Genomic DNA, 12,189 nt, shown 5'->3' on the forward strand with positions numbered 1-12,189 from the left:
TTATGAAATGTGTTTTTATAATAAATTAATTTAGAGTCATGAATGTGAATATCATTAACTAGAAACTTAGAAACTTTGGCCTTGTTGAAGCCTTGTTTAGTTGCTGGTTGAAAAAATTTCGGGATTCTGTAACACTTTTGTTTTTATTTGATAAATATTGTCCAATCATGAACTAACTAGGCTCAAAAGATTCATCTAGTGACTTACAGGTAAACTGTGCAATTATTTTTTATTTTTATTTATATTTAATGCTCCATGCATGTGCCGCAAGATTCGATGTGACGGGGAATCTTGAAAAGTTTTGGGTTTTTATGGTGAACTAAACAAGGCCTTAGTTCCCACTAAAATCTAAAAAATTTTCAAGATTCCTCGTCACATCGAATCTTGTGGTACATGCATGAAGCACTAAATATAGACGAAAATAAAAATCAATTACACAGCTTGCATGTAAATCGCGAGACGAATCTTTTGATCCTAGTTAGTCTATAATTGGATAATATTTGCCATAAATAAATGAAAGTGCTACAGTAACAAAATCCAAAAAATTTTCACATCTAAAGGAGGCCTCGGTCAAACATGAACCATCGTATGTGACACATAATTTATAGTTGCACTTTTTTTTTAAGATGGAGGCGGTACCATATTAACAAGACCACGAGCTCATCGTTATAGATTGCAGATTTTGAGTTTCCAAGGATGAACCAGGCACATAGCTTCGGAGTTCTTCTGCATTAGAGACTAAGGGCGTGTTTGTTTCTCCTAGCTAAATTTTAGCTAGCTAAATTTTAATCACTTTAGTAGCTAAACTTTCAAATATACTGACTAAAATGGCTAAAATAATTTAGTTCCACTAGTTACATAAGAGTAGCTAAAATAATTTTAACTAACTAAAATTTAGCAAGGGAACCAAATAGGGTCTAAGTGACTAATTAACAAAAAGCTGATGTTTTTCCTTTTGGCGTTGTCCTCGTCGAGCTGATTACTGAAAGGCTACCAGTTTAGCCATCTCAGTCTGGAGGATACAATAGTTGGTTGGGGCAGTCCATCAGAAACATGTAGTACTGATGACGTGCAGGACAGCTGCTCTTTTTTTCGAAGTTTGTAAGATTTACTATGGCATTTTGCCCGTTTTCAAATCTGTAAGCTGTAATATACACAATGTAAAAAAATATCTGAAATCAGCTGGGATGTTGGATGTTGCCCATTTTCAAATCTGCAGTGTGATGGAATATTGAGATCGTGGCTCTTGTTGATGGTAGCAACGTCAGTTATGTGCTGAAGTTGTGCACAGAGCTTCCTGCTATCAGTTTCATGGTTGGAATGTCACCAAAAAGAGGTTGTCAGCAGAATATACAGAAACCGACACTACTATATAATTCTTTCTCTGATTCTAATAAGAAAAACTGGACTGTGAAGGGAACATGCAGAAATATGGCAACCAATCTAAATTCTAAATGAGACTAATACTCATGAAATCAAACAATACAAATGAGAACAAATCTTATAGGTGGCATCTTCCTGCTACCAGTTACATATTTTCATCAGGATTGAACCTTCCCTAGCATGCAGATAAGGACATGGCAGCATCTTGTTGAACATCCGCCTTGTTTGAAAGGAGCATGACATGGTTGAAGATTGTTCAGACACACAATTTGTAAAGCTTGACATTGTGGCATTACCATCTCCGTGCTTGGATAATGAATGGAGTAGCCATGGTTGAAGCAGCATTTGCAAAATCAGGCATACTGTACGTGTGCGCTACCAACATCAAGGTCTTGTGTGTCATATGGGCTTGTTTGGTTTAGCTCAACTTTAGTAGTGAAGTTGTTTTTTTAGACTTGTTTGACACAGCTCAACTTCATTAGTAAAGCTGTTTTTTAGAAAATAGTTTCATGAGTGACTTTATGAAGTCGAGCTGTTTTGGAAAAAATGCTTGGCAAAATAGCTTCACCAACTACTTTATGTATAGTTGAGAGAGAGAAATGAGGGAGAGAGCTGCAATAAGCTACTTTTTTCAGCTTTATCCCAACTTATGTCTTTGTGAGATGAGAGGAAAAACAGCTTCACCCATGAAGCTGTTTGGGAAATAAGTGTTTAAAAAAAACAGCTCACAACAGCTCATGAAGCTGTTGTTAGCTGTACCAAACAGGCCCAAAATAGCTTCATGAGCAACTTTATAAGTGAAGCTGAGTTATTTTAGAAAAAGTATTTGATAAAATAGCTTCAAACAACCACTTTATGTATAGATGAGAGAGAGAAATGGGGTAGAGAGTTGCAATAAGCTAATTTTTTCAACTTCATCCCAACTCATGTTTTTGTGAGAGGAGAAGAAAAATAGTTTCACCTATGAAGCTGTTTTAGAAATAAATGTTTGACAAAGAAAAACAGCTCACAACAGTTTATGAGTTGTATGCCATATATATGAAATTGTTTTATAACAATTTGTTGCAACTAAATAAAATATGAAAAAGAATAATGGGTCCAAGTCATCTACGATCAAATTTGAATGGTTTGGATCAGCGCTGTCCAACATCAATTTCTTCTTAAAGTACGCCGGAAGAGGAGCCCCCTCGCCGGCCAACAAAACATTCGCTATTCGGTTCAAATCGCTCTCCGTCCCGCCAATCCGCTGGGTATCAAAACATCCGCGATTTGGTTTGAAATGGCTCTCAGTCCCGCGCGGCCGCCCCGTCCGCCATTGACGGCATGCGATGCGAGCTCTGCGTGCCGCCCGAGCGCTTGAAGCATAAAGTGCAGTCCAGTCCTGTGCGTCTGTGTCATCCTGTTTCGCCTCCCCCCAAACGGCCAAACCCTCGCCGCGATCGATGGCTGCCGCCGCCGACGCCGACGCCAGGACCGCGGTGTTGGCGCAGCTCGTGATCTTGGCCGTGTTCTTCTTCGCCTTCTACGACTTCCCCTCCATCCTCCTCCGCTTCTTCGCGTCCTTCCTCGCCCCACCACCACCGCGCCTCTACTTCCTCGCCTTCAACGTCGTCGTGATCACCCTCTTCCTGCGCTTCCACCACGACGACACAGCCTCATCGTCGCCGTCGTTCGCGGACCCTTCCGGCCGCTGGCCGAGCTCCGACGGCGACGCCGCTGAACACGCGTTCCAGGGCCCGCCGCAGCCGCCGATCACCGACACCGAGGCGGAGCTCTCCGCGGAGGAGGTGGTGTTCCAGGACAAGGAGGCCGTGTACGTGAAGACGACGGTGCGCGCCCAGCCACCACGGCGGACCATGTCTGAGAAGACCCGCGACGGTGGTGGAGGCGGAGCAGGTGAAAGCGACGACAGAGGTGGAGATTGCCGCGAGCATCCTCTGCCGAGCGCGCCGCCAGCGCCGCCATACGTCCTTTGGGCATGAACCATTACTAAGACTGTCACGTGAGCTGTGACAGCGTATCTCTATCTCTCTTTCTCTTTGTTTTTTTTTCCTTTTTGCCAACTCCGCAAAATTTACTAATGTATCATAACATTAAACTATAATGGAACTTTTTTTAAACTCATATTGAGACTAGCTTTAATGAACAAGTTACCAAGTCGTACGTGCTAGAAACACTTTTAACTGCTACTCTCTCCATTTCAAATTGTAAATCATTCTAAGAATCTTGGAGAGTCAAACTTTTCTAAGTTTAACCAAATTTATATGATAAAATAATAATTATTATGATACTAACTAAGTATCATTATATTTTTTCTTAATTATATTTTCATAGTATACTCACTTTATGTTATAAATCTTAGTATTTCTCTCTATAATTTTGGTCAAACGTGAAAATGTTTTGACTCTTCAAGTTTCTTGGAATGACTTACAATTTGAGATGAAGGGAGTACTATTGTTACTTTTAGAGCATTTCCTACACCTTCTCTATTTTCTGTCAAATAATAGCACGGAGCACATAAGAAATCTGCTTCCAACAGAGTCTCTATCCCCTTTTTCAAAAATAGCTTGACGCCATTTTTGGAATTTCGCTCGCTAGAGGAAGCGAGCGGCACTTGCTCGCTATCCGGACTCACAAGTCACAACCTCTCTCTCGTGGTCCTCTCCCTCCTGAAGACGCTATTTCTGGACATACATGTTCGCACCCTCATCGATTGAGAAGAAAGGATAACAAAATATGAAGAGTCTGTCGTAGTGTTCTAATTTATTTGGAGAGCTAATTTTTTAGAAAGCCTCTAAATCCTGGTATTTGAAGATTTATTTTACATTAGTAAACGTGCTTGTGCGTTGCAACAAAACACAAACATTCTTGTGCAGTCACTTGAGGACTTTATAATGTCGTTGGATGTATAAACATGAGCAGTTGTAACCTACATGAGCACATGTCATCAGCAAGGTTCTAGGATTCATTTTTTTAAAAAAAAAATGGTCCCAACCAAAATGGATAGATTTCAGAAAATTTTGGTCCAATTTCAAACTTAAATCGGTGAGTTTTTGGAATTTGAAGCACAAAAATCATTTCGGAGCTTACCGAAATGGACGAAATTCACCAAAATTCGGACTATCTCGTCAAATCCCAGATCCTTGGTCGTAAGTCCCAGACCAGACAATGGGAGACGCAAAGGCATCATGAGAAGTAAAAAAGCACAAATCACTCTTTAATATTTTGCTAGCATATATACTCATATGTTGCAATGGAAAAAACCTATCAAACATTAACGTCAAATAATAACATGAATTTTACATATCTATATATTTATTTTTCTCTTTCTATAAAATTTTAAAACTATAACCAATTTTATGATGACCATGACATCTATAATATAAGTTATAATTTTGGCAATAATATAGCAATTTTCTTTGAAATTTGTATCAAATTAAAATACAATAATGATATATATGTTTCTTGCAATGTAAGGCACATAACTCATAAACTTTAGTTTTTATAGTATCCATGTGTTCGAGTTCCGTAGCTACTTTTGAGAACCTATAAAAATATGTAAGTCTAACAAAGTTGGGAAGGAGTTATTTGCCATTCTTTATCAAGGATTGGTTCGTTCGTCGATACTCACGAAACATCTAGCAATCTTCATCGAGAATCATCGAATTGTACTATACATGTACAACATAGACAAACTAGGTAACAAAATACTTAAAATTTTACTTCACAATAATTACCGGCTCAGTGCTTATAGGAAAGAGTTTACGACTTTACGTACATGTGTTTATATATAAAAGTAAGTGTACGTGCATTGTAAGTGTGTGTTGTACTGTGTAATTAAAAAAAGAAAATTAGATTAGGTAGACCATCAGCTGATCAATGTTGTAATTGTAATATTAATAATTTTTATTCTCAGTCAAAATTAAATCAACAATTTAGAATGAGCATATTTATTTTTGTTAGACAAGAGTCAAGAGTTGACATACTCATAATCTTATATTTGTTATTTACGGTTAAAAAAAAGAAATATGTAAAAAAACAATAAAATAAAGTCAAAAAAGACACAGAATCCAATGGGAGAAAGCCCGAAAGAGGAATCAGTAAAAAAACCAAAAGGACGCAAATAAAAACGGAAAAACCCACAGAATCTACTCATAATTTTAATTTTATTCTTAGCTAGACTCCCACTCCCGCGCGGATGAGATGAGAGATGGCGGGGTTGGCGAGAGGTTGACTACCATGCGGAGAAGAGGCGCTTGTCCCGTGGTAACTCCGAGGGACATGTTAACCCTGAATAAATAGAAAATAATTTCTCCCCCCAAGCTATAAGGAAAGGTGGGGGTGAAATGGAAGGGGAGGATCTGATGGATGTGATTTCATGCCAAAGTAAAGATTCTGATTTGGAGGAGAACAGCCAGGGGTGGCAGCCTTCCAAGTCCAAAAAACCAAAAAAGCATATGAAGAATAGAGTTGTGGTTGCTTCTAGGACTAGCAGCAGGATTTCAAGAGATGGGATTCCTATTGCTGAGAAGGCCTCAAGGAGAGCTATGGAGAGGAACAACATTTCAGGTATAACTTCTAAAAATCCTTTTACTGTTCTAAATAATACTTCAAATGCTGCTTTAGCTTCTGTTATTAGTGACTTGGATATAGATATAGGGAATGTGGATGAACAACTAGATGTTTTTAAATTAGAAGAATTGGCTAGAGCGGCTATAGCAGAGGCTAGATATAAAACCTTTTTAGAATCACAGAAAGCTAAGGATGCCCCACAGGGGGGTGATTTTGAGGATCTAACCATGGAGGTTATTTCTAATCAAAACAGGGAGTGTTCTGACTTTCTCTCCAAGGGAGGAGAACTGTTAGACAACCCTGCAGATGATCAAGGTGTGATTACTTCAACAAAACAAAATGAAGATTCTATTTTGGAATGCTAGGGGGGTTGGGAAATCTCATAGGAGGAAACTAGTTGCTAACCATGTTATACAGGAGGACCTAGATGTTGTAGCTCTCCAGGAAACTATTAAACAGGATTTTGCTGATGGGGAGTTGAAGGAAATGGCAGGGAACAAAGCCATGGTGTGGCATTGGATTCCTGCCAAAGGCCACTCTGGAGGTTTGGCTGTAGGTGTTAATTCTGACATTTGTGAGATTGAAGATACTAAATATCTACAATACAGCTTGTGGATTCTTATTAGAAATAGGTTGAGTAATTTTAGATTTTGGGTGGTAGACATATATGGCCCAGCTCAACACGATCATTCTGAGGATTTTATTCTGGAATTATCTGATAATTGTGATAGGGAGAGCCTACCTGTGGTGTTGGGTGGGGACTTTAACCTCATTAGGAACAATAACGAGAGAAATAAAGGTCAAGGTGACCAAAGATTGATGGATGCTTTCAACAATTTTATTGGGAGTTTTCACCTGAGAGAAATTTTCGTGGCCGGTTCTAAATTCACGTGGTCTAACAAACAAAAGGATCCGATTCTAATCAAATTAGATCGTATTTTAGTCTCTGATAGTTGGGAGTTTAAGTTTCCTAATTGTCGGGCTTGGTCAAAAGCCAGGGTTGGCTCTGACCATTGTCCCTTGATTCTTGATTCTGGGGAAGTTGGCAATACTAGATCGTCCTATTTTTCCTTCAATGAGCAATGGCTGCTGCAAGAGGGTTTTGGTGAGATGGTTCAAGATAGATGGAGGTGGATCAGGGGTGCTTATTTATATTCAGACTATTCTTTGGATATTTGGCATGGGTGCCTGCTTAAACTTAGACAATTTCTTAGAGGGTGGAACCTGAAATGGAAAGGTGCTCAAAGGGCTAATAAAGATTGTATTACTAAGAGGATACAAGAGCTGGACATTGTTGCTGAGGATAGACTTCTTTCTATGGAGGAATGGAATGAAAGAATAAGTTTAGAAGATGAACTGGATAGTTTCATCAGACTAGAGGAAATTTATTGGAAACAAAGATCAGGCCAGAAATGGGTTCTGGAAGGGGATGCTAATACTAACTTCTTTCATCAATTTGCTAATGGTTGGAGAAGGAAAAATACTATTGCTTCTTTGGACTCTGATCAAGGAGAGATCAGGGGACAGAAGGAGATCACAGATCATATAGTACAATATTATAAAAATCTATTTGGCAATAGTCAGCCATGTCAGATGAATCTGAACTCCAACTTTTGGCCACATTGTTATGTTCTGTCCGAGGTTGATAGCACTTATATGGTGAGGAAATTTGAAATAGAGGAGATTAAAGATGTCATCATGGAGATGAGGATTAATTCGGCTCCTGGACCTAATGGCTTTGGAGTTTCTTTCTTTAGGAGTTTCTGGGAATCTCTTAAAAAAGAAATTTGTGCCTTATTTGATGATCTACATAAGGGGCGCTTAGACATTAAGAGACTAAACTATGGAGTAATTACTCTAGTGCCTAAGGTCAAGGAGGCCAACACTATAAAACAGTATAGACCCATCTGCTTGCTTAATGTAGATTATAAATGGATTACCAAAGCTTTGACTAACAGACTAGTCCCTATTGCCAAACATATTATTAACCCCAACCAAACAGGCTTTGTTAAAGGTAGAAATATTCTTGAAGGTGTAGTAATTCTGCATGAAGTTTTACATGAATTAAGGAAATCCAAGACCCAAGGGGTGATTCTCAAAATTGATTTTGAAAAAGCTTATGACCGTGTGCGGTGGGATTTTTTGGAGCAAGTGATGGTGGGAAGGAATTTCCATCCTAAGTGGGTTTCTTGGATTATGGATACTGTTCAAGGTGGGAAAGTGTGCATCAATGTGAATGGTGAGAGAAGCAATTATTTTAGGACCTACAGAGGGTTAAGACAAGGAGATCCCCTTTCCCCTCTTCTTTTCAACCTGGTAGCTGATGTTCTGGGGGTTATGCTTAACAAAGCAGTGAGTAAAGGCCATATTAAAGGTGTCCTAGAATATCTTATCCCAGGGGGGATTTCCCATATCCAATATGCTGATGATAGTGTCATCATGATTGATGGGTCAGACCAGTCAGTTACAAACCTTAAGCTTATTCTCTGTTGCTTTGAATGGCTGACTGGACTTAAGATAAACTATCACAAGAGTGAAGTTTTCGTTTTTGGTTATCCCCAACTGGAAAAAGAAAGGATTGCGAATATGTTAAACTGTGCTTTAGGGGAACTTCCTCTCAAATATCTTGGTATCCCAATTAGTGATCATCACCTAGGCATGGGGGCCTTTGAGCCTGTTTTCCAGAAGATGCTCAAGAGATTAGATCCTTGGAAAGGCAAACATCTTACTTAGGAGGGAGACAAATTCTCACCAACTCTTGTCTTAGTAGTATTCCTCTTTACTGCATGGGTTTTTACTGGTTGGTAGATGGAGCTCACAAAAAGATGGATGGCATTAGAGCGTCTTTCCTTTGGCAAGGTGCGGATGGAAAATTTAAGTACCACATGGCTAAGTGGGAAATGATTAGCAGACCTAAAGACCAAGGTGGTCTAGGGATAATCAATACTAGAATAATGAATGATTGTCTACTGGTAAAATGGATTTGGAAAATCCTGCAGGAACCTGATGAGCTATGGTTTAAACTCATTAAAGCCAAATACCTTGATGGTTGTAATTTTTTCTCTGCCCCAAGGAAGGGGAGTTCACAATTTTGGTAGGGGCTTCACAAAGTTAAACATCTTTTCAAGTGGGGGGCAATTTTCAAAGTAAGAAATGGTCTAAATTGTAGGTTTTGGCAGGATTGCTGGTTATTGGATGTGCCTTTAAAAGTAGCGTATGAGGATCTTTTCAAACTAGCTAGGGATCCTGAAGTAATAGTTGCTGATTGCTGGGCAGATAATGATTGGTGGGTGGATTTTAAAAGAACTTTATCTGTTAAGGATTTTGAAAGGTGGTCTGAACTCAAGGAAGAGCTTAATAAGATTACTTTAGAGGAGGACAATTCAGATATCGTTACATGGGCCCTGGAAGGCAAAGGGGGCTTTTCTACCAAGTCCCTTTATAGGTTTTTAACTGATGGAGGTATGCCTAGTAGGGTGGCAGGATATATTTGGAAGTGTAGGGTCCCGATGAAGATAAAATTCTTTTTGTGGCAAATTTTCAATAACAAATTACAATGTGCTGTCAGCTTGGTTAAAAGGGGTTGGAGAGGGGGTGATTCTTGTTGTCTAGGAGATGGGAGTGAATCTGTGAACCATATCTTCTTTGGGTGCTGCGTGGCCAGGATGGTCTGGGGTTTTCTCCAGGAAATCTTTAAGTGGAATAACTACCTGACTTCTCTTAAAGATTTTTCTGACTCTTGGACTCAAGGCAAGGGGCCTTTACCTACTAGGTTAATTTTGTTTGTTTTTGCAGGTTTCGCTTGGGCCATCTGGATTAACAGAAACAGGATGGCTATTCAGTATCCCTCTGACATCATATACTCTGCTGTAACATTTATGCAGAAATGGAGTATTCTGCTTAAGGAAGATGATTGGGTTCGTGTCAAGCAAGTGAAAGACGACATCGTGCTATGGATTGGAGATTTCAAGCCCACGGTGTTCAGCTCTACTGATGTCGTTGAAATCTAGTGGCTGGTTTAGCTTTTGTTTTCCTCTATGTGTTTTTGAGTAACTGGTGTTCCTAGTGGATCTGTTGGTTTGGACGGTTGTTCAAACTTCAAACTCTGTATGCTATGCTTTCTTAAAAGCAGAGGCTTCGCCTCTTTTTTTTAAAAAAAAAATAGAAAATAATTTCCATCTATGGGCATCAAACACCTGTAAGCTAAGAAAAGGACTGTCATATCTCATTCTACTTGGCATCTTCAGCCATGTTTAGTACGTCGATGACTGTCATCCAAATAGCAAAACGCAATCCGTGTCGTAAAAACTTCTGAACATTATGTCAATTTTCAGAGGTTTTGGACCCCAATACAAGACTTCCAGACATGGCGTGATCAGGGATCTAGACCCTCTTCTTCCGAGCAGCAAGTGCAGGCGACGAAGGACCTGCTGCCGCCGGTGTAGCCTGTGTTGAGCAGGAGCAGAGGCCACGCGCAACTGAAGCTACAGCGAAAACAAGGAACAGAAGGTACAACCCAAGCAGCTTCGGCGTTGCTCTCCCTGAACCCAACATCTCCCCAAACATTGCAGACTGAAACAAAAAACTAAAGTAAATGAAATATATAAGAAAGCAACAAGACAGTCAACTCATACTCAGATGACGAATGTCTTTAATTTGGATCCTGCTTGCTAGAAACGAATGTCTTCAATTTGGATCCTGCTTGCTAGAAATTAACACCATGTTTGGATGCTATCTAAGCTGTGACTCATTGGTGAGACAAATGTATTAATCCTAATTAGCCCATGTTTACACTATAGCATTTTCTGAGCTAATCATAAGCCAACTAGGATTCACTGATTATACAGTTAGTTTTGAAATTAATTCATGATTAATCTAGTGTTAAGTTTTAGCAGGTTGGATGAAACAGGGAGCCTGCCCGGCCGGGAAAACGATGGTTACCAGGTAGGTGAGCATGTAGACACCGGCCATGAGGGAGGTGGCGGCGGACCAGCGTCGGCGAGCGAGGATGCCGTAGAGGTTGGCGACGCTGACCGGCCAGAGGAAGGCGAGGTCGAGCCAGACGAGGCCGCGGAGGAAAGGCGGCGCGTCGGCCACGACGTAGTTGTCGAACTCGGCGGTGAACCACCGGAAGATGTCCACCAGCGGCGCCGGGTAGAGGCTGACCGGGAGGACGACCTGGGAGTCGAACAGCGGCGCCGCCACGGCCATGATCAGCGAGAAGAGAGCCGCCACCGCGTCCACCGCCGCCGCCGCCGAGGCCATTGCGAATTTGCGATTGCAGGTAGGAAGTACCTGCGATGTGATGTTGGGTAGGCTGGCTGGCTGGCTTAATTGGTTTCCGGCTTTTAATTAATTTGGACGACGAGAAGACTGACGTGCCATGTGCAAATTGTACTCTCTTCATCTCTATCGTGATGCTGCCAGTGCCAGCATCGAAGCCATTGACGTACCGGGATTCTTGAATTTTTTTTATTTAAATAAAATACATGGATATAGGCCTTATTTAGTTAACTCCAAAGACCAAAATTTTTTTAAGATTCTCCGTCACATCGAATCTTACGGCATATGCATGGGACAATAAATATAGACAAAAATAAAAACTAATTACACAGTTTATTTGTAAATCGCGAAATGAATTTTTTAAGCCTAGTTACTCTATGATTTGACAATGTTTGTCACAAACAAACGAATGTGCTACAGTTCCGAAAACCAAAAATTTTTCGGAACTAAACAAGGCCATAGTCCATTAATTTGTAAAGATATGCTATTGAATTCAAAAATGTACAAACCTGATATATCAAATTGACAAAGTCTCACAAGTTAGTGAACTATTCATACATTTTATTCAAATCTTTTTATCAGGTTTTCGATGTCTTAAATTTTACTGTGAAGTGACATGAATACACGATGCATAATCTCTTATTGTTTTAGTTTTTTAGATACATAGTAAAAGTTATATATATAACTAGGAAAGCTAAAACGGCTTACAATCTAGACAGAAGTATCAATTAAGTGGAATTGAAGTGGAGAAGACGGAAAGATGTATTGCTTAAGTAGAACAAAGTACTGAAGACGTGTATGTAATTACAATTTGATGAATTTGATTTGTGAGGCACTCTTTTGAGTGTCCTTTTATCAAAAATAAAAATTACAATTTGAATTAAATAAAATACACAACGAAGCTACTTGCAATTTCCAGCAAATCGCAAACATACAATCGACATCACTTTG

General features: G+C 39.8%; 1 protein-coding gene across 1 annotated transcript; it reads right to left on the reverse strand.

Annotated features, from left to right (window-relative positions):
* On the reverse strand, nucleotides 10,160-11,443 carry LOC8057321 (transmembrane protein 97). Its single transcript, XM_002461829.2, has 2 exons — nucleotides 10,897-11,443; nucleotides 10,160-10,527 (listed from the first exon to the last, which is right to left on the reverse strand). The coding sequence occupies exons 1-2, from the start codon at nucleotides 11,218-11,220 to the stop codon at nucleotides 10,339-10,341; spliced, it is 513 nt and encodes a 170-aa protein (XP_002461874.1). The 5' UTR covers nucleotides 11,221-11,443; the 3' UTR covers nucleotides 10,160-10,338.

This window comes from Sorghum bicolor, chromosome 2 (assembly GCF_000003195.3).
Source record: "Sorghum bicolor cultivar BTx623 chromosome 2, Sorghum_bicolor_NCBIv3, whole genome shotgun sequence".
NCBI classification, from domain to species: Eukaryota; Viridiplantae; Streptophyta; class Magnoliopsida; order Poales; family Poaceae; genus Sorghum; species Sorghum bicolor.

Bases quoted from the DNA above. Each gene is read 5' to 3' on its own strand.
- LOC8057321 (XM_002461829.2), bottom strand. From the start codon at position 11,220: ATGGCCTCGGCGGCGGCGGCGGTGGACGCGGTGGCGGCTCTCTTCTCG. The intron at 10,528-10,896 runs GTAACCATCGTT...TTTTTGTTTCAG, and splicing joins TCTACATGCTCACCTACCTG to TCTGCAATGTTTGGGGAGAT.